This window comes from Aulonocara stuartgranti (assembly GCF_965226115.1).
Source record: "Aulonocara stuartgranti genome assembly, chromosome: 7".
Lineage (NCBI taxonomy): Eukaryota > Metazoa > Chordata > Actinopteri > Cichliformes > Cichlidae > Aulonocara > Aulonocara stuartgranti.
In genome coordinates, this window is record NC_138945.1 from 26425292 (window position 1) to 26448149 (window position 22858).

General features: G+C 40.2%; 2 protein-coding genes across 2 annotated transcripts in view; one reads left to right on the top strand and one right to left on the bottom strand.

Annotated features, from left to right (window-relative positions):
- nnt (nicotinamide nucleotide transhydrogenase) overlaps positions 1–9339 on the bottom strand; it is a 35898-nt gene extending 26559 nt beyond the window's left edge. The window contains exons 1-9 of the mRNA XM_082538269.1: positions 9242–9339; positions 7080–7299; positions 4280–4509; positions 3168–3385; positions 2843–2930; positions 2603–2691; positions 908–1095; positions 406–539; positions 97–288 (exon numbers count right to left, since the gene is read on the bottom strand). Coding sequence (XP_082394395.1) covers positions 97–288; positions 406–539; positions 908–1095; positions 2603–2691; positions 2843–2930; positions 3168–3385; positions 4280–4509; positions 7080–7233 — 1293 coding nt within the window. The 5' untranslated portion in view covers positions 7234–7299; positions 9242–9339. The remainder of the gene's footprint in view (positions 1–96; positions 289–405; positions 540–907; positions 1096–2602; positions 2692–2842; positions 2931–3167; positions 3386–4279; positions 4510–7079; positions 7300–9241) is intronic.
- Positions 9340–12748: 3409 nt separating this feature from the next.
- Positions 12749–22858, top strand: ccdc80l2 (coiled-coil domain containing 80 like 2). Its single transcript, XM_082539712.1, has 12 exons — positions 12749–13424; positions 13496–13584; positions 13721–13894; positions 14050–14201; positions 15836–16141; positions 16326–16566; positions 16689–16845; positions 19517–19653; positions 20119–20270; positions 20720–20823; positions 21211–21291; positions 22319–22858. Exons 1-12 carry the CDS (start codon positions 13145–13147, stop codon positions 22651–22653), a joined length of 2208 nt encoding a protein of 735 aa, XP_082395838.1. The 5' UTR covers positions 12749–13144; the 3' UTR covers positions 22654–22858.

A 22858-nucleotide genomic window follows, 5' to 3' on the forward strand; every position in this document is an offset into this window, starting at 1 on the left:
AGGACAGCCAGAGAAAAGGCAGAAAATGTCCACCCAGCCAAAGATCACATTGGCGATACCAGCACGTTTGGCTTTGGACTGCACAAGACCTCATACCTCCATGACAACAGATCCTCTGACAACGTGATCCATGGTCCCATAGTCGAACTCGTCCTTGACATTAAAGTAAAAGTTCTCCTTGTCAGGGCTGATCGCCCGGATCAACTTGGTGATGTTGTTGGAATACAAAGTGCTGGACTGAGTTGGTAAACGGCTGGGTAGGTCTGTGTAGCCAACATGGGTCACGCCCTGTAACAAAAAAATTAATATTTAAAAAAATTAAACTAAGCCAATCAATTAAAGAAAACCAAACAAAAACTTCCTTTTGTTTAAGTGTGAGAACGTCTGAAGAGTGTATGCACTGACCTTGTATACAGACAGCTCTCCAGGTTCTGTGGTTTCAATGTTTCCACCTGCCTCAGCAGCCAGGTCCACCACCACCGAGCCATCTTTCATACTTTCTACCATTGGCTTGGTGATTAGGATGGGTGCCCGCCTACCTGCATTGTTAAAACAGAAAGACTAGGCTATTAATGCATCACTGGAAAGATGATTAAAATGTGCCCACATTTACAAAGTATCATATCACATCAGCCTCAATGGAACCTCAATCTCAAAGTATAACCCAGCAAGTAACTCATAGTCACTGCAGTTAAGCTTACTGTGCCCACACTACATTTAAAAATTGTTAAAACCAAAAGATTATTGGAGCTAATGGGCACTTTTCTAAGAGTTGAGACGAGAATACACATCTCAAATCCTATTTCAAATGGAGAGAAATCTCTTTATGCAACCTTGATGCTGAGGACAGGGCTCGTGGCCACAGCCAACATTCTTATTCTGCCTGACACTGCGCTTCTCTGCATACCAGGGATAAGAGCAGTGCTGATGACAATGTCCACGTCCTGACACTGCTTAGCAAACAGCTTCATCTCTGCCTCTATAAACTCCTTAGACATTTCCTTGGCGTAGCCTCCCTGGCCTTCTCCTGACTCCTTAATGTCCACCTCCAGTGGTTCTGCACCCAGAGATTTAAACTGCTCCAAAGCTGCAGCTCTAGGAGAGAGGAAAATGAGAGGTTACTAGTAATTTCGAAATCTCAGATGAGAGCACATTACACGTGTGATAAAAACTGCAAAGATTAATATATTATTTAATGGAAAACTATTTGGTAACCATTTACTGAAGGAAATACCATCCTTCCTGTGCTCTGTTAAAGGAAAAAGTCCCAAACATTTAGCAGTTCTGCCTTCTGAAATCAGAGAACTTTATTTTCCACTTTGTGCATGAAAATAAAGTAACTGTCACCCAAATCAAGATATCAAGTTGGGATATGAGAGATAACAAGCACTACATTCAATAAAGAAAAACAATAATCATGAAAATATCAGAAGAATAATCACTTCTAAAAATGATTATGTGGTACAATATGAGAAACACTGTATGTCCATAAAACTTGAAGAGAAACACACTGTGAATACTGTGTTACAGCAATAACATGTGTTAATGTCTCAGTCACACTAGAGTAAAAATAGGAAGCCAACCTTGTGACTAGGAAAAACAAAATTGGTGGTTGTCTAGTGATTGCACTGAATTTTGTGCAGTAGCTGTGGCGACAAGCTGGTCAACCAGACGTTAAGCATACAACACCCTTAATGAGCACAACTCAGCCATTCTCAGATGCAATCGTTGGCATGTTTTTGCAGTAGGGAACGTGACTCAGATGGTTACCAACTGCACCAACTACGTCCCCATTATTGATGAGGTTGTGACTGAATTTATCACAGCTAATCACTATATTATCACAAAAAAGAGTATGCCAGCTGGACCCCAATCAATCGCAGACAGATTGCAGACTGAATCTGGCTTAATAGTGGCTTTAATTTTGACTTTATCTGTTAGGTCTACAAAGTCTGCAAATAGTCAGAGATCTGTCTGTGATTGTTTTCAGTCATCCAGGTCATCGTAGTCTAAGGAGCTTGGAATGAAAAGCGTCTGGACTTCTTTCTCTTCAAGCAACTCAAAGAAGTCCAGACGCTTTTCTTTCCAAGCTCCTTAGACAAGTCCGAGATCTGGTTGCTGACTTTAACTGCTGTAAAATAAAATCTATAGGACAGCAAGTTCACTGCACACAGAAAATTAGCATGACTGTAGAATTAACTTTATAAAACTGAACGGTATAGTATATGAAGGGATGAAGGCCCTTACATTTACAAAGCCCTTGTTTTCTTTGAATTTTCCATGTATAGCAGGTATAAGGAACTCAAAGGAAAGAAGGCATGCGTCATAATTTTATCCCATTTTTTACATCATTACTGCACATTTCCTTCACGTTTCTCTTAGCTTTTTACTGCTGCTGCTTCAAAGTGTTCAACTGCCAAAGACAGCTTTTATTGTGAAAAAGCCAAAGGAGACACAACGCCTTTGTCGCTGTGATTAACTGCGATATTAGATGTTGCCATTGTAGCCGCTAGTTCTACACTAAATTAATAATACTGACTATATTAGCTGGTGAACAAAAAACAATAACAAATAATATTTTACAGTCAATAACTTTTCTAACCTCGTATCAAATCCTCTGACAATGGCTCCCATGGCTCTGGCGGTGCCCGCTGCTGCCAACCCAGCCACGCCACCTCCAATGATGAGCACCTATTAAAGAAGGCGTACAAATACTAGTTAAGGATGACCAGAGTTATGGCCCATGCTTAAAGTTAAAACTGGCAGAGTCACATTCACAGACGCATACCTTCTAAATAAAAGAAATGCTACCTCCAAAAGTACACGGACTCAGACTACACACCTTTGCAGGAGGCACTTTCCCGGCTGCTGTAATTTGTCCAGTGAAAAACCGTCCAAAGCTGTTAGCTGCCAGCACCACTGCCTTGTACCTGAAAAGACAGGGAATTCATAACAAAGAAAACAATGAATATAGATGTGCTACATGCAAAAAAGAAAGAAAAATTGAGCAGTTGCTAAAACATCTGAAGAAATGTTTTCCTTTTTCTGGTCTGGGTCTGTAATTCAACATTTTGTTTATAAGACAAGAGTACAGGAAGACAGGAGCAGATCATTCAACTGGACGCAAGCAGTCAACAATACATGCCTTGAAGGCACCGTGAACATACCCTGCGATGTTTGCCATGGAGCTCAGTGCATCGTAACCCTGGGCAATGGTGACTCTGGGCACCTGGTCCATAGCCAGGACAGTTGCTTTCTTCTTGGACAGCATGTCCATCAGCTCAGGGTTCTGAGCTGGATAGATGAAGCTGATCAAAGTAGATGCATCCTTCATCATATCCACCTCATGCACACCCAGAGCAGGGTTGAAAATAGGAGCACGGACCTGGAAGCAGACAAAGCTCACATAGTTCAAAACGAACGTAGTGTGACCAGAAATAACTGATCAGATCTTATCGAGATCAGTTTATCCCAGAGTATATATCAAAGCTACTATAGAGTACTGCAAGTGTTTCCTATATTTTTATAGATATGTATATTTCTACCTTTTCTTCGACATCAGCCAACTACAGTGCAGTGTTTTAGTTTTAGTGTTTTTTAGTTCTGACTTTTTTTATGCTATGAAGTTAACACCATCAGTTCCAGTCCAGACTCACCCACTGGTTTCATCAGTAGTATATTACAGTTACCAAGGCTCTTTCATGAGTGACCAATGTACTAAAACTCAGGTCCATACTGGTACGTATAGTATCCAAGGAAGTAAGGATCCAGTAGGTTGTGTTTAAAGTAAGTCATCCACAGCAACCTTCACTTCTCTCTGACATTTTTCCACTTTCATATTAGTTTAGATTATAAAATAACAAACCTTTAATTATAAATGATTATCAAATAAGAACCTGTAAAAGCATGAAGCTGCTTCTCATTTTCTTAGAATCGCTGCCTTTTTCTCATCCTCAACCACCATGTCTGACGTGAAGACAGACAGTTTAATTGTTTTGGGATAGTGACATGTTTTTTTTCCCTGCATTCACATACTCTGTCATCCCTCCACATCCTCCTACACTTACACCACAAGACACACATCACGCCAAAAGCTGCTGTCATCATCAAAACTATGACTTCCTTCCTTTCCCCCACTTCCTTCTATTATCCTTCATTACCTCTTCTTAACCAGTCAGTCAGATAGTGATACATTTCTGGCACAGGTTTCATTCAACCGCCTTTTGTGGCCTCCTCTTCCCTCTCTACACAACACACCCTCTCTTTATTTAAGACTTACCTTAACCACCACATCAGAGGCTAAGACATCTTTGAGGTCTTTAATTGTTGCTCCAGCCTGGGCGTACTGTTCATCACCGAACTTGGAAGACTCTCCAGCTCCGGACTCCACAACAACATTGAAACCCTGTTTAATGAGTGCCTGGACGCCGGCAGGCGATAGCGCCACTCTGCGTTCATTCTGGAAAATTTCTTTGGGAACGCCGACTGTGAGTTGTTTGTATGGAATACCTAGAGAGGGGAAAATGATCTGGTGAAACTCACAAACTGAAGGAAATTTTTTAATGAGCTACAAAAGCTAAGGTGAAATAAATAAATATTGAATCCTTAATGAAGAAAGATGGTAGAAATGTGCAGTGTGTTTCTGGGTTTGTACGACTGAAGATGCCATGTTCCAAAACAGCAGAAAGATATAGTGACAATAAACAAGCCACAACATTTTGCTTATGCTATGGATCTTTGCTACTACTACATGAAAGGACAACTTAGCTGAGTTTACCATAAACATATAAATAACGGCCTTTGTTTGCATTCCTGATAAGATTTTTCTCTTCATGTGACATTTGCAAATTAGCAGTAAACACAAACTACAGCTTGGACTGCTGGTAAATTCATCAGTTTTGCAGGTATTTTGAGTCTCTCATTTACTAATCAAATCATTTACTGATTCAAATGGTGACATAAAAAGGGGAGTATGATATGAGAGAATAACAAGGGATAAATTAGTAGCAAAAGAGAAACTGAAAAGAAAACAACAGAAAGAACAAACTGAAAACGTCAGAGTCTTTTTATAATACTTTCTTTTTCAAGTGACAGGCAGGCGCATGCTTTATTGGCTCCTATGGGAAATTCCACTGCAGTTCCTTCCTGCTGCCTCCTCAACCCATACACATGAACCTTTACTCTTTTTTGCTCCTGCTGCTGCAGTGACCCATCCTATGGCCACTTTTACAGGAAGCGTTGCAGCACAAGACGGCTCAGAATTTATTTTTCTGAGCCAACCATGTGAATATGGTCTATAAATCAAAGGTCAGTACTGATATAAGAACCCTATCTACCAAAATAAAATGCTCTGAATAAGCACGCTGAGTAGACAAAAGCAGATAAATCCATTCACTAAAAGCAGTGACCAAGGGCTGTTGATTACCTTTTTTTGCTAAAGACCTAATCAATTACCGCATATGTAACGTGACATTTTCAACAAACTAAACTAATGTAGTCCGATTGCAAACATACGGATAGATCGATGATGATGATCAAAGTGATCCGTGTTAATCCCTTCACATATCAACAACACTTGCAACATAGACGTGCTCGGAAGACCCGGTGCAGACACAAGAGACAAGACAAGTGAAGATAGTCTTATGAGTTGAAGATAACTTATTACGTTACTGTGAGAGCAATGAAAGCTTCCACGACTGAAACCCTGAGCCTGCAGCCTCGACACCTTCCCCTATGAATGAAACATTGAAAAGGGCAGACCCTCAGAGGCACGTGATTGTTGTTTTTAAATAAACATGTTTACACTGTGCCGATTTTCTTGGAAATGAGGACAAGAGGAAATGCTGAGAGGCTGACAGACCTGGGTTGTTTCAAAGGAGGGGATGCTTAGACGTACGGCAAACCAGCCTTTTATTATACAGGGACATTATAATCATTGATTGGGCTGAGATAAAAACTTACAAATAAGATTACGGTGATTTTTATTTTTTTAGATTAGTGCTGAAGCAGTTCTCTGACAATTTTACAAAAGAAGTCAGAAGCATCATGCTGTGCTCATTTGCTAACTCTAATCCCACAGTCAGTTATGTCTGTAAGCTTGCTTGCAAGTTATGCCAACACCATACACAACATGCAGCAAAGTCTGATCTTGTCCACTTTAAAGAACAAAACCCGTCTCACGTAAACACATGCTTTCAGGTTATGCTGTGAGTATATAGGTTCTCTGGAGGTCAAAGCATAATCACACGTAAGCATGTGTGCCCCTCCTACATGAGATCATAATCTGACACTTGTGTGTCCAGAATAAACGCTGCCAGCTGTTACTGGAGCGAGCTGAACTGTAGAAAATCAACCCATGTCACCATGAAGCAAAGGAAACCAGCACACGCAGACATAAAGCTCCTCTAACCAGCTGGTACTGGCTTCACAGTCATCACACCTGCTGCCTCAGAGCCTTCAAACTGAGAATGTCCCTGAAACTGGGTTATGCACTATATGATATTTAAACAGTATGCAACACCGACTCTAAAGCAAAACTCCAAACTGAAAAACTGCTGGATGAGACTGAAGTTTGTCCTCTGGATTAACTATTTCATAACACTGACCTTCAAAACAAGCATGCAAGAATGAATGAATAGAATGCTGCAACAGTGATTAAGGTGAACTGAATAACCCTCTATCTGTTTTATATAATGCGTAGCAGACACCTGTAACACTCATGCTGTACACCTGACACTGAGAAAAGACATGGATGCTACAGGTGGTGTTGCTCCTGTGGCTATCAGCGGTTAAATATCTACCTATATCTCAAAGACATGTCTCAATGAAACAGCAGAAAAACCCAGCCTGCTATTAAAGAATGACCAATCATACATAATTGTGAATTTCATGGCATTATTCTTATATAGGAACACTAGGTCACAAAAGCTTACACCTAGCAATAAAACACTGTTCCAGGCCTGGGTCACCTTGCCCATTTTATGGATTACGAAGACAGTCAATAAAACAAAGAGTCACACCACACTGATTATAGCATTAATGATTCTTTAACTTACGCTCCTCACTGTGCAGTGCCTTACCTGGACTAGCACATCGCCCGAGGGCTTGATGGGTCCTAAAAAAACGCAGACATGTTGACTTGATGGTACGGCCACTCTGCAGCTTTACAGCAGAAACCCCGCTGAACACAGGCGCTGAGCAGCTGGCTGCCACAACTCGGAGGAGGCTAGCCATGGTGCACGCACACACACCTGACACTCACACTGCAGGAGGAGCTATAGAGGACAGACAACAGCCCTCCTGGGAGGAGACATGAAAAGAGAGAGAGGGGAGGGTGGTTAGAGGTTAAGAAGAACTGCAGGATGAAACTATGTTGAAGTGAGAGGAAAAAATAAGCATGTTGAATATTTTTCTCGATCCCAGAACTAGAATCCAACTACACACATGCCAAATCCTTTCACAGAAAACTGTCCTTCCCTTGCACATCAAGGACATGCAAGTGACCACTGTTTATGCAACAGGTCACATAGCTGCACTAAAATTCAGCACCTTATTATGAGTGCGTTGTTTGATCGCATATCAACCTAACTGTGCACTAATAAAGCCACAGAGAACTACAATCACTTATTTTAATTGCAACAAACCAAATGATTCAAAGGCAGTAAACAGCATATGTGGCGTAGTATGTTTGCTTTAAAAGAAGATAATATGACTGGGATAAACTAGGAGAGGAGGCTGGTGCAGAAGGGTTCAAACTAGACCGCACTGGCTACAAGCTCTACTGTGCCACTTTTTATGTCTTGAGTAAAGGTTAAAAACATGCACCAATCATTAGTGCAGAGAGTGGCGTTCAAGGGACTCAATGAACTGAGGAATCCTCAATATTTCAAGTAATTTGTCAAGCAAAAAAATCATATTATTTGCTGCTACACCTTTGTGAGTGGAAAATATAGTTACTGTGTAAACTGCAATCAATGCTATTAATTGAGCTGTTCGTAATTTTTTTGTAAAAAGTTTAAAGAGCTAATAACAATGTCTTAGTACACAAAAAACACAAGTGATAAATTATAAACAGCAATCAATACATCATTAAATCTAAATACAGTCATACAATCATAGCGTAGGCACATTAATGAATATGCCTGCAAACATTTTAAATTAAGTTATTTATTGTTATTTCATTATTGAATTAAGCTCTCAATCTAGAGTTAAACAGTAGTGAAAATGTAACAGGCCACATATGACCAACAATATTCAAAAACTACCCAAGAAAACCAAACTGTACAACTTCATAAACAAAAAACAGTCATTTGATGTTTACTGATAATTAAGAAGCTCATTAACAATGGGATCTCTCAGTGTACAGCCTTGGATGTGCATACACTGTTTGGATATTCATGCTAGACATTTTTAGTAGTATTATTATCATCATTATTATTGATTTTTCAGGCATTCAGTTGGAGCACAAAAGCTGAGCAGTCCTCAGTAAACCAAGGCTGAAGTTAAACAGGCCTGAATGAAACGTGGCAACATAAACGCAAACTGAACTACGTGTATGAATTAATAAATAAATAACAACACGAATAAAGGTCGATAAAAGTTAATTGTGGATCATTTAAAGGCAGTAGTTGAGGGTTTGTTTGTTTTTTTTAACCTGTAACTACCACGTCATTGAGTTTCAGCTAACAGTTAGCTAAAGATACATAAAAATAACCACCAACATCATCATCAAGCTGCTTGGGTCTGCTGCTTTGTGTTCTATGCTTAACCCGCTCTGAGCACCGTTAACCTTTCCACCACCTCGTGAGTCACCAGTAAAACAAAACCACATATCAATGGCTTCCTTACAATAACAACAACACAGCGGTGTCATTCAAAGAATCTGGAGCATAAAAGCTGGTGCATTAAACGCATTTCAGGCGGGCCAGCTCTCACACAGCTTCCCCTGCGACTCAAGAGACAACACGCTCACAATCCAGGCGGGCTGCTCGCTTCTTTTTGTCTATACCCGTGACAAAATATATAACGGGGGGGGGGGGGGGGGGGGGGGGGGGGTAAGGAAGCTAACCCGAGCTAACATAAAGCGCGCTAGCTTGCATACAAAGTCATATGGTTCTGATTCATACATGTAGGCGACGTGTGAGTCAAAAAGGCCCCTCGCACACTCGCAGAAATGCAAACCGAAACAAATGTATGGTGGAAAGCGAGAGTGGAGAGGTTAACGATTGATAACTCGACTGACCTTTGAAGACAGTCCCCGGCTCTGTGCAGCACAGGCGAACTTTGCGACGACCCGGAAGGAGTGAGGAGAAGCGGCCGGCACAGAGACGTGATTGGACCACGGGAGATGCGTCAGAGGATATCAGGCGGCGCATGTTGCGCTGTTACTGTCAGTGCCGTTTCTCTGTCTTGTCAACGTTTCCTTTTATGCTTTATGATAACTTTTCCACATATTATATGTCATCAGATTTACAGCCTTAAATCAGACGAAAAGTTATGGTGAAGCCTTTCCATGTGCTGGAAAAGACTAATGAGCACATTTCTGTAATGTACCTGAAAAATGCATAAAAAAACGTTGAAGGTGCAACTCTGCATGGCCCCACTGAGGCGCGCTCTACTACAGTTTACTAAATATGAGGCTCCGCTTGATTCATAGAGTTTACTGTACAGTTTTTGTGTTGCTATTCGCATTTGCTTTCATTTCGTGGATAAAGCAGCCCGCAGCCAATACTCTCATTCTTTTTGTTCCTGCACAGAGGAATTCTTGGTCTCCCCAAAGTAGCACTGAGCCAAAAAAATAGGCTATTGCCAGCTGTGTTTCATTAATGCATGCTCAGTGCTGTGAAAAAGTATATACCCCTTCCTTTCTGCAAATAAAAAGCAGGAAGAGGTCGGATATTTTTTCAAAGCACTGAAAAATGCAATGTATGAGGACCCACATGTGTTTATATCTCAGGTTACCCCAGAAAGATTCATTCTGAGCTATGAGAAGCCCCATCTACATTTGGAGTAAACATTACAAAATTCACTTTTGCATGGGTCTACAGATGCTTACTTGGGGACCTGGATTAAAAAAAATATACTTAGGGCCAACTTTCAGGGCTGAGACTTGCACTGAGGTTGATTTAATTGTGTGCATTAATTTGTGCACATGTAACAGTCTCACATAGTCACAAAGTCAGCTGTGCACTTTGCATACTTGGCATGCCCACTGTTAATAACTAGGATGTCCTTGCTTTAAGGTGACCCTCTCTGTGGCTCTACTAGGCATCATATAAGCAAAACAAAAAATTCATGATGTCACAAAGGTAGACACAGAGGTCCAATTCATAGGATTTGGTCAATATTAGTGAGGGGCTTTTTTAAGGTGTTTACCTTGAGTTGTTTATCTTTTCAGTAAACCTAGCTGACAATGTTTTTCACAATCCAGACTCCAAAATACTCTTCTATTCAGATTAGAACAAGTTTTTTGTGGTCACCAGAAGGTTGGGGGTCCCTGGAGTTTTTTTGTTCATCGTGGCAGGTCAGTTATCTCAATTTACTATGCATACAAATATATTTGTACAAATTTAAATCTTTTGTCTGTGTTTATGATTTGGAGACTGATGTTATACGTGTCCTCCCCCTTGTGATGTCATCATGTGCGACCTCATACTGACCTGAGGCTGTTGTGCATTTGATTATGTTAGCATGTCATTGTAATCTTACATATAAAACACTAAACTCAACACCTGGGCTTCATTTGGTATGTTGGAGACTGCACAGCTGTATGAAATTCAGCGTTCTCGTGCAAAGTGTAATATGAATGGTGCTGTGAAGTCAGCGGAAGGAGGCTTTCACTCTGTTATTCTTGGTCTTAACCCAAAGATCTCTCATCATGGTAAATGTAAGCTGGTACACTGTCTGAAATGAAATCTGACATCATGATTGTCTCTTAAATGATGTATTTGCTATGAAAAATCACATTGTTGTGCTAACGGGGAGGTGAATTCTTACTGTTTTTACCTTTTAACTGTGTATCATTATTACAAAAACTGATACACGACCTGTTTTGACACTTAAACAACAAGATAGCAGCTTCTTTATGTGTCTTTGTTTATGCTATTCTTAGCTTCTTTTCTCTCACATTCATTCACTTAAAGCACAGCACATGTAAACAGAACAAATCCTCTATTTCTCATACACAGTGATCATCTGGTTCTCTTTATCAGGACCACAGAGCGGGATGCATTGTGGCTGCACCTGGTTCTCATTGTATTTCATTTCACCCTACAGACAGCTCTTCTAATTGCACTGACAGCCTGCATTCTTCCATTGTCTTTATTTTGTCCCTATTCTCACTAAATTCCATTTTTGAGGCAAAGAAACTTGTGCAAGAATATTTAAAAAGTCATAACTCTTCAAAGCATGTGTTTTTCAGTCCATCTGACAAAAAATTCTACCTGTTGCACTTCCTCGCTATGTGCAGTAGATCCACTAATGATTTGTTACAAATGAAATTACATATAAAATACTAACAATGTGCAGTTTTCATACTTATGTGGATACTTTATTTATATAATATAAAAAATTGCATTTGATTTATCGTACAAAACATGAAATATTTGCTTGTTTTATAGAATAAGGGCAATAATTCTAGAGTAAGCCATTTATAGTCACTTTTATTAGGGAAACCTGTTCAACCTCTTTTAATGCAAATATCTAATCAGCCAGTCACATCACATGGTTATCACTGTATTTAGGCAACAGAAGACTGGAAAGACTACCTGTTCTGATGAGGCTCCATTTCTACTGGAACATTCATATGGTAGGATCTGAATCCGGCATAAACAGCCTGAAAAGCATGGATCCACCCTGTCAGTTTAAGCTGTTGGCCATGTAATAGCATGCCAGTCATGTCAATGTGGACCAAAAAAACTCCAACGCCTTGTTGAATCTACACCACAAAGAATTAAAAGGTGTTCAACCCAGTAGTAGCAATGTTTACCTAATAAAAACTGCCCAGTTAGTGAACATAACAATAATTACTAAGATCACTACTAAGAATGCTCTAAATATTCTGCAAAACAGAATTTCTGTCACCATTTCAGTGATTATGTTTGCATTTGAAGAGATCTGGGGGTTTATAGGTTTCAAGTCAGATTTGGAGGTTTTAATGAGAGGAAGGTGGTTGTAAGCTATCTAGCTTTGTTGTTTTTAAGCTTTGTGAGGTTGGAGAAAGATGAGTGCCTTTACCTGACAGAAGGCTCTTGCCCTGTGAGGACATTTGTCTCAGATTGACAATTTTGAACTGGTGTGACCTTTTCTAGACATCGGCATCTGCAGTGTGGTCTTGGTTATTTATGGTAATTGCCATTTCCCATCACTTAAAAGCTTTGACTCTCCTGAACAAATGGCTTTGGTCTGAACTGCCTGAACTTCCCAAAGTTTATGACCTTCACTGTCTTTGCCCTTTTCCTGGGAAAACCCCAGGAAATCACCTCTCACAAATCATGTGTGCGGTAACAAAGTTTGTGATTAAAGTTCATCCTTTTGTCTGACAGATAGTGACATATGTGTAAATCAAACATGCTGAATACAATGAAATTTCATCTGGTGAAGAGATTCAAACCAAAGACAATGTGTGGCGCCAATTATGCAACAATGACTATTTTTTGTGGGGTGTGTGTGTAATAGTATGGTAGTGTGTGGGACAGAGAGGGAGAGAGAGTTTTCTGGGAGAAAATGCTTTGAAGTTGCAGAAAATTCCAGGAGTTTCCTGTTAAAGGGTCTGGGGTTTAATTCGATCCAGGAGTGTGTGTCTGTGTGTAAGGAGAGGAGTGTCTCTCGAGTCAGTTTCTCTGCTGCAGAGAGACGTTAACACCACGATAGTCTTTGCTTTTCCCTTTCCTTTACAGATTCCAGGTTGGATCCACCTGTTTTTCACCATAAAGCCTTCAGTGGAGCGTTGAACTGGGATTCAGGCTATTGTTTTATTAACTGGATACTTTTTTTCCCCTTTTTTAAAATAACTGCACATCACTTCTAAACAAGCGGTGGTGAAAGCAACACTGCACATATGTATTTTTACTTCAGATGAGGATTTATGAGCTGCTAAGCAGTTCCAGCTGATCGCCAGACCAATTTATTTGCAACATCAGTGAAGATGCCTCAGTTTTTTACCTCACACTATCTGTTGCTGATTGCAGCTTTGTGGAGCCTCAACAACCTGGGTTTGCTGGCTGCATGGCAGGGCTTCGGTGACGGTAAGCCAAAGGAACTGTTGGACCCAAATGTACGAGACTGGGGAGACTACTCAGACCTTCCTCCTGGAATTGAACATGGATTAGGGCTGGAAGAAAGCAGAGAAGATGGATATAACAGAAAAGTTGGAGAGTCATCATCAAGCTTGGCTCCAGAGATGGATTTCCTGGCTGACTTTGCAGGTAAGAGGAATTAATTGACCAGCAGATGTTCCTGTTCTTATGTCCCTACAGTCACCGATTTTCCCTTGCAGGTAAAAAGCGTCTGTGGGTGATAACAGCTCCATCCCACAGTGACCAATATCTTCGTATGATGGAGAAACAGCTAGAAGAAATGGAGCAAGTACTTCTCTGCAATTTATTCTGATACATACACATTATTTACTCTTTTTTCAGATTTAAAAAAAAATTTAAACTAGCTGCTTATCCATCAATTTTTACTTGTTTTATTTGATTGTTTCTTTCTCTGCCTTACTCAGAAAGGCCTGAACTGCCATTTAGCAGAAAGAGATACGTACATTGTAACTATCATTCAGAATGCTATGATGGAGGGACGGATCCAGAAAACAACTTTTCAAGGAGATGCCACAGTCGAGAACCTGGACCCCGACACGGTTACCAAACTGCTGCACTACCTGGAGCTTACCAGCCAAGTAACCAGTGTGCCATAAACTGTGTGATTCATTTCAAACTCTTGGCAACATATAAAAAAGTTATTGCGTTTTTAATTCTTTTTTAAACTGAAATGCTTCTTGGTGGTTTACTAGTTGATGTGTTTCTGATTTGTGTTGAACACCAATCATGTCAGGAGCAAAAGTTCACCATGCTGGTTATAAAGAAGAACCTACGGGTCAGCGAGCGCTTCCCTTATCCGGTGCGTGTCGAGGCCGTTTTGGAGGTCATCGATCAGTTCCCCATGAGGAAGCTGGAGAAGATGACCAGAAAAGGATCTCACCTCAGGTTTCACTACCTTACTTTTATTTTTATGTGATGACTAATTTTAAAGGTCCTATATATGATGATCATGCTTCCTTTTCAGCTGTACACCGTGAAATGTTTGTCCTGTTTAGCATCAATAATTCATTTTCTTCCACTTACACAGTTCAGGGTCATAGAGGTCTGGAGCCTATCCCAGCGGTCATGGAGTGACAGCCAGGATATACCCTGGACATGTTGCCAGTATATTGCAGGGCTAGCAGAGAGAGTCAGACAACAATTTACTCTGACATGCACATCTATGGTCAAGTCAACATCACAAATTAAATTAATGTACTATTTCTGAGCTTTGAGAGGAACGTGTCAGGAAGTTTGCCAAACAGTCCTAGACAGGCTCCTGCAGTGAATTCAGAAACAATAAGTACAGAAGAGTCACAAAATGTGCAAGGATATTTGTACCCAGTGCAAAACAATTATATACAAGAGTTTCAGAGATCTTTAGACCATTATATGGCGTACGCACACAAGACTAGCAGTTACAGAGACTGAGTAACGGTTGTCCTCCTTCCACCTGGAGGCTGCTGAGTAGTTGATGCAGGTAAAGAAAAGTCTCATTAGTTTATCCGGTCACTTAAGTGTATGACCGCCTTGCATTCACCGTCTGATGATGAAATTGACGTCACTCAGATCAGAGTAGTCTCTCTAGCAGACTCAAGAACACAGAAACTATAACTCACCTATAAGCAGTTGGGCACTAGCTTAAGTCAAGCTCACTTCTGAGAGACTGAATTAATTACCAATGGGAAAGAAGGATACTATGGACTAATAAGGTTGGAAAATATGCAAGACTAATCTACACAACCAGAATATTGAATATCAAATGCAGCAACTGACAAAGCGATGGGGAACAAGTGAAGCGATTCATTGGTGAACTGTCACGGTCCGGGTCAGCGGCCGTGTGAAGAGTGGAAGGAGGACTCAAACGCAGCACTATTTCAGACGTGAAGGGTGATTTATTGACAATACCAAACATAAAAGGGAGATGGCAAAACTGAACTAAGGACGAACTAAACTGGGAGAAACTACACAAAGGAGTGGCAAACCTGAACATGAAGGGAGAACAGCAGGGAGAGCACGCAGAGGATTTCACAGGGTATGAACACAGACGACGCGACGAGGAGCAGAGGAAAACACACACTATAAGTACACAGAGAGACACTGGGAAATCACACACAGGTGGGGGGAAACAGCTGGACCTGATTAACCTGACGAGACAGGGGAACACTAACACCAGGGACCAATAGAGGGAGCACAAACCCAGAACCCAGTATCTAAAATCCCAAAACACAAACCATCCCAAAACAGCCCATGAATAATAAAGAGAATAATAACAATAAAGAACACAAACACAAAGTCACTGAGTCATGGTTGCAGGACCATGACATGAACAGGACGTTATTCCATGGGCAGTATCTGCTCACCAGACTTCCTGCTAAACAACTCCCCCTCATTTTATTTTATTGTATTTTTTTTTTTTACAATCCCTGACACTTACGTTCATCAGTTTAAAAAAAATGATGATTAAAAACAGATAAAGATTTCATAGTTTTCCAAGTGAACACACATGTGAATTTTTTGTTTTCTATGCCATGTTTTAGATGTAAAACCACCAAAAAGAAGATTGTGAAAAAAAGAAAAAAGATGACACTTAGTCCTCAGAGGAGAGGAAATGTGACTTCTGTGGTGCCATTACAAAGAAGACCACCTTTGGACAAAAAAGCTGCTCTGAGGAGTAAGATCCAGGATATACTGAGTGGTCGGTCGAGGTTTGTAATTCGTAAGCCGTCTACAATGAGAAAGCCTTCGAGCAACAATGATCCCATCAATTCTAAAGTACAGGAGAAAACAAGGGTGAACAGTCTTCCATCTGTTTCAAGGAGCAATGAGGAAGTAAAGAAAAACAGGTAATGTCTTTTTAAGTTAGTATGTTTTGTTAGACTTTGAAACAGAGTGAAGAGTATGCCTTTGAATGTTTTGATTTGTGTTCACATCTGGTATTTCTTGCCTCCTCTTCTGCTTACAGCACATAAATACTGTTTTTAGTGCTGGATGGACATCAAAGTGACTTTTTTATATATTGTATTGCAGCACTCATCCATCTGTGGAAGAAGGAAAGAAAAGAAATGTAGAGAAAAATAATGGAAATAAAACTGGTCAGAGTGGAAAGGGGAACAAAAAGGAAAAACAGAGGTCTAAGAAAATAGGCAAAGGGAAAAAAGGAAAGAAAAGAAAAGGAAGGGGGAAAAAGTCCAACAGAGAGGCAAGTGAGAAGGATAAAACAGCGCTGAAGGAGTTTTTGGACAGTTTAAAGGGGACAAGAAGGTTGATGGTAAGACCTTTTGTCTAATCGTTGCACTTCTCTTTGCCTCCAGATTGTTAATGAATTTAAATCATGTGTTTTCACGGCTGTACCTGAACCAATTTTCATGTTTTTGTTTTGCCTCATACAAGGTGATCTCAACACCCAACAGAGAGGCAACACTGTATATCCAGCAGACTGAGGAGAATGAGAAGTATCGCTGTGAACTCGCTATAAGGAAGATCACAGTGGCAACCATTACTGGACAGGGAAGTGATGGCACACTTATAATTCAGCACTACCACCTAGGTAGGAAGGGTTTTTACCTTTTGTTGCCAGTTATGTATTTGCATTTCAACATTTGTTTAGGTTCTCTTCATGAATGCTTTTAAAACTACAAATCCTCTCAGGGTTCACTGAACCAACACGTATTTGGTTTTGTTTTGTTTTTTACTAACATGCAACCAAAGGCAAATATAGTGCTTCCTAGAAACTGAACAGTAACAAAATTGTCCGTGGGTGTTGACCTATTGCCAGCTATTTTAGCATGCTAACAATAGCTAACGGTAAAATACACAGACTGTTTATAAGCCTTAAGGTTGTTAGTAAAGAGATAGCCATCTTGGTATACGCCTTATGCGTGTACAGACATGGATTATTAATAAATTAATTTTAACCTTTGGTCTGAAGTCTGTTTTTAGACACACTAACCCTGCGCATGAATGTCATAGTCATTCTGATATTTCAGTTTTTTGTTTTTTTTGTTTTTGTTTTCTATGGGGCTTGCTCTTCAAACAGCACAGCACAGACACTCATGAGTACAAAGTGAGGAATGGCCTGGAATAACCTACAAAACTCACAGGAGGTTGTTGGTGTTGGTCTGCTTCTTTCTGGTTTGTCTCGTCCCCATTTCTCAACGTGGATTACGTGTAAATAAAAACATTTATCATGTGATAAAGGCAGCACGGTGGCATGGTGGTTAGCACTGTTGCCGCACAGCAAGAAGGTCCTGAGTTCAATTCCACCATCAGGCCGGGGTCTTTCTGTGTGGAGTTTGCATGTTCTCCCCGTGTTTGCGTGGGTTCTCTCCGGGTACTCCGGCTTCCTCCCACCGTCCAAAGACATGCAACTTGTGGGGATAGGTTAATTGGATAATCCAAATTGTGAATGTGCGAGTGAATGTGAGTGCGAATGGTTGTCTGTCCCTATGTGTTAGCCCTGCGATAGACTGGCGACCTGTCCAGGATGTACCCTGCCTCTCGCCCTATGACAGCTGGGATAGGCTCCAGCGCCCCCCGCGACCCTGAAAAGGATAAGCGGAAGCGAATGGATGGATGGATGTTTTCAGTTATTGAGGGTGACAGTTTGGGTCTTCTTCCACATAGTGATAACACATCTGAATGGCACATACTTACAGTCATTTAAGTTAATTATCTTGGAATCTGCAGTTGTTTAGAAATGGCTTCAAAAGGTTTTAATTTAAGTCTCCTATTGTCTTTCTTTAATCTTGACTGAGTTCGTTGGACTTTCTCATTGTTCTGAATATTGGTCAATCCAATTAATGGCATCAAACAAATTCTTTTTATTCTGGAAAAGAGAAACTACTAGTTGTAGTCAATCAAGAACCTAATAGGTCTTGGCCTTGTCAAGTTAAGACAATGTAGAACCTTCAGCACCAGTTACGCTGAAAAGCCCTCAACTGCCATGACATTCATGGCCATGATGAATGTATGTAAACTTTTGAACACAATTGTTTGTGGACTTGTTTTTGAAGAACTGTTGTTTTGAGCCTTCGATTAATATTTTAGCCTAACTCCCATATGTCACCATATCAGTATATCATTTATTAATAACATATGGTTGAAGGTAAAGTAAGGCAGTTCAACTTCAGAGGGACATAAATTATCCCTCAGTCACATAGGCCTAGAGACGTGGCATAGCAACCTCCCGTCCTCCGGGAAAAATGTGTATTCCATGATTGGGTCGAGAGTGGTTGCTAGAAGTTGTACAGAAGGTGCTGAAACTAAAACCTCCTTGTGATCACTGTGGTTGGTAGTAGAGTTGCTGCAATGACAACATCTTCAATGCAAACTGTTATCAACCAAAGAAATCATAAGGAGAGTTTTGGTGCAGCACCATATTCCTCTTTGCCACCAACGTCACCAAGCGATTGCAACCACTTGCCAACCAGTCAGGGAATATATATTTTCCCCAGGAAAAATATATATGCCAGAGGGTCACCGTCAATCTATAGACCTGCAGGACTGAATATTTAAACATGCATTAAGTGATTAGAGAATGCACATTTTTATCTGGAGGCTGATCTGTAGACCTGTGTGAGCGGGCGCCTTACTGAACCAAATTTAATGCTAGCCTAATCCAGTCAATGTGCGTTGAGACATTTAACTCAAAACTACAAAGTTCAGCCTCAGTATGACGCTGAATACAAAATCAAGAGCACAACAAAGTCAGTGGAATTCATCATCAGGGAACTAACCCATACAATACACAGTTCCCATCAGCCATAAAAAAGCAGATAGTATCTAATAAAGCATATAGCAATACACAATAATAAAGTGAAGTGGTTTAGTCAGAATAACATAAACAGCTCAGGTTTACTGCTAAGCAAAATGTAATAGTTCTCTGAACTTGTGTACCAGGAAGTAACAGTTTAATTTTGCACTGCGGAATGTAGTAAATGTTTAGTTTAACCTTTACACTGTGATACTTCAGTAGTTACATTTTAACAGTTAACACAGTAGTCCCTTTCCACAAGAGGACTTGGTGAATATACACAGCCAAACAAAAGCCCTGTGTACTCACTGTCTTCAAGTTCACACATCGTTCAGAGACACTGATTTGGGATATAGTGGTTATAATTGCTGTTTTTGTTGCATGCACTGTAACGTGTACTTGGTATTTTCTCTAACATCTGTGTGTGCACACATTGATTTATATCCTTTGTATGTGTGTTCTCCAGATTCAGAGCCTCCACTCAGTGGCCAAGCAGAGCACTTCTTGGATTTAGGGGCCATCTCTCTGCTGAGGGCAGAGCTCGGCCTGTCGTCGCCTGACCTCTTTTCAATGACTGTCACAGATTATGACATCAAGGCCAGTGTAAGAAAATCTCACCTGAGCTTTCCAAGTTTGGCCTTTTCTTGCTTATTTGGCTTTCTGATAGCAGATAAGTTTAGCGATTAAAAGGACAACACACTCATATTTCAAAACCATTGCAATATTTGAACTTAAAGTAACCCATCGAGGAACCCATTATTTAACCAGGTAAAGATGGGACTTTGATGTTCATAGCAACAAATATTTCTGGCACAACTTCACCTACTTCCAGGGTGCATGGAGAAGACAAAGTTCTGATGACTCCAGCAACACTTAAAGTAATCGGGAACAACTTTATTATGTGACCAAGTGTTGGTCACTTAATAACTTTGACATTCACCAAAAAAGAAAAAAATTGTAAATAATACAGTTGTATCGCAATACATTTTCCTTGTTGTTTAGTTGCTTATGTATGCCCATAAAGACTAAAGATCTAATCCCTCACCTGCTCTTATCCTTCCCCCCCAGAGAGTCTTTGAGGCTCCACCATCAAGCCAGGCTTTGTTTGACTACATTGACAACTTTCCCTCGAGGAACCGAGAAAAAGAGAAGGAAAGAAAGAATCCACCAGCGTGCTCTAAAGACATGGGACAGCCTGTAGTAGAAAACCCACTGCTCAGGTAATATAACTAATCTGTTTTTATTGCAGTGAGCACCATCCACTAAGAACAAAACAAGCTCAAAATAAATTTGAAGATTGCTGTAAACAGGGTCAGCATATTTTAATCTCTCCGTCACCTTAAATTATCAACAGTGAAAAAACCCATGTGGTTAATGCGACCTTTTTTTAGTGGAGCGTGGATCTCTGAAGCTTTCACACTCCAATCTCCTATCTTTATCTTAAATCGTGTAATTATTCTTCATATTCGTCTTTATTGATTCCTGTGTAAGTTTATGTTTGTTTCTATTTTATTAACACAAATCATGATATAAAGTGTAGCATAATTCAAATTTGAAAACTGAGTAAAAGTATGATTGAATCTATGGTCTTCCATTTTATAGAAGGTGGTCTAATGACTGAATGAAACTGACAGGTATCCAAGTTTAAATCTATATTTTTCATTTCTAGGTTCATTTCTAAAAGGAGACTGCTGCTCATCTCTGCTCCCTCTGAGGATGACTATTTGTTTCAGCAGCAGCTCTCTGCAGTCAGAGGACAGGAATGTCCCCTGGGTACGTGTTTTAAAAGACCCGCGGTAACAAGGAAGTGTTACAAGGAAGCCAGAAGTCAGACATGGGTAGATTTGTCATGGTTGTGAAATTCGGACCTGAAAAAGCATACCATTAAACAAAACTGTACGGATCATGACAGAATCAAACAATGAATATTATAATATGAATATTAGTGTATTAAAAATGTTATGCATTTATAAAATTGTGTGGTACAAGAGCCATATTATTTGAAATATATAACCATAGCTAGACAGGCACTTAGCTAAATAGGTTCATCGACACAAAAATCATTTCTTTGTCTTTATAAAAAGGGATCGTTTTGATTATCTGTGCTGAATGTGTCCCTTTTAATGAGTCTAAATGTACCTTCTCTTGTGTTTTTCTCAGGTATTCGTCACTTTGCCATGCTAAAGCTGATAGGAACAGAAGAAAAAGCATCAGGAACTGTTGAGTTATTTCCCTTAAATGGTACGTCATGGTAATGTGGGGCATTCCAGGTGTATGAGACGTAATGGAGCATACACGTTTGAAATCATTAGTAATATTGTATATTTTAAGGTAGGTAGTTTAATAAACATTTTGGTTTAAGAGCATTCTTTGTTTAAAAAAAAAAGAAAAAAGATTGATGTGGCTTGCATGATCTCACAGGTTTTGTGGACTGCAAAAGGCTACATCTGTCAACCAAAGGAAGCCTGTAGCTGAGGAAGACACACTCAGTATTTATATTCTATCATGCTGTCACTACTGCTAACCTTTTGCCACATGTAGATATGTGGTTTGGCCTGCACAGAGATGGAGATGCAGTTGGCAGGTGTAGTCTACATCAGTGGTAGGGAACTCTAGGCCTGAAGTGCCAGTGTCCTGCAGGTTTTAGATCTCACCCTGGGTCAACACACTTGAATCAAATGATTGGTTAGTTACCAGGCCTCTGGAGAACTTCAAGCCATGTTAAGGAAGAAATTTAGCCATTTTAATCAGCTGTGTTGGATCAAGGACACATCTAAAACCTGCAGGACACTGGCCCTTGATGCCTGGAGTTCCCCCTTCATTATAGCAAAGAGATCTATACAGCTGACCAAAAATGATCCCAATGGATAAATAGCAATACATGCTGCACAAAAACAAAAACGCGCTTTTGATTAATTTTTTGACTCCTTTTTGTATGTTTCCTTTAAAAATGCAAAAATAAAATCAATGTCAGCACAGATGACACAAAGGGGAAATTTAGCTGCAGAGGACGAAAAAGTTTCTGTTCCAGGTAGTAAAAGTTTATTTTTGCTGTAAAGTCGAGCATTTCAACATAGAAGTATATGGGACTCTCTCCCTTTTGGAGCCTAGAGGAAATGCTTTCGAAAGTTTTGTTTTGACTGTGGTTTTAAGGTTGAGCTGTCATAATATTTTATCTAATCTGAAAGTATCTGGGTTATCCTAGTTTTCGTTTCTTTCGCTTTTCACTGTTTTGTGTAATTTAAATGACTTCCATTCCTTCCCCCAGGTCGCAGTCAGACTGAGGTTGAGTCATTGACGCCTGACTTGGTCAACAATATGAGGGAACAGCTAAAGATCGATAAGGACTATTTCAGCATGGTGGTTGTGGGGAAGGATGGTGACCCCAAAACATGGTTTCCATCACCTATGTGGTCCCTGGATAACATCTACGACCTGGTGGACTCTATGGAGCTCCGCCTCCAGGAGGCGAAGCTGCAGAAGAGGCTGGGGATTCACTGCCAGGAGGACAGAGGAAGAGGAGGCAATGAGCAGGAACACTCCCACGGATACAATGAAGAGAGGGCAGAGATGATGCACTTCTACAGCCAATCCGAGGAATAATGACAAAAAGAGGAAGAAGCGATTATCTACCTAAATTTTTTAATATGAAACAAAAAGTATCAACATGTGGATTTGACTTGAGCCAATGAGACCTCAAAACTGGACTCATAAGAATCGATAAAGTCGATGTATAGATGATGATCTGCTGGATCGTACAATAATAAGCTGGATATTTTACAAGAAATAAATACATTTGAAAAGATAA

Coding starts and splice junctions, on each gene's coding strand:
- ccdc80l2 (XM_082539712.1), top strand. CDS start 13,145: ATGCCTCAGTTTTTTACCTCACACTATCTGTTGCTGATTGCAGCTTTG. Junction 13,585..13,720: donor AGCTAGAAGAAATGGAGCAA/GTACTTCTCTGC, acceptor TGCCTTACTCAG/AAAGGCCTGAACTGCCATTT. Junction 16,846..19,516: donor AATTCAGCACTACCACCTAG/GTAGGAAGGGTT, acceptor TGTGTTCTCCAG/ATTCAGAGCCTCCACTCAGT.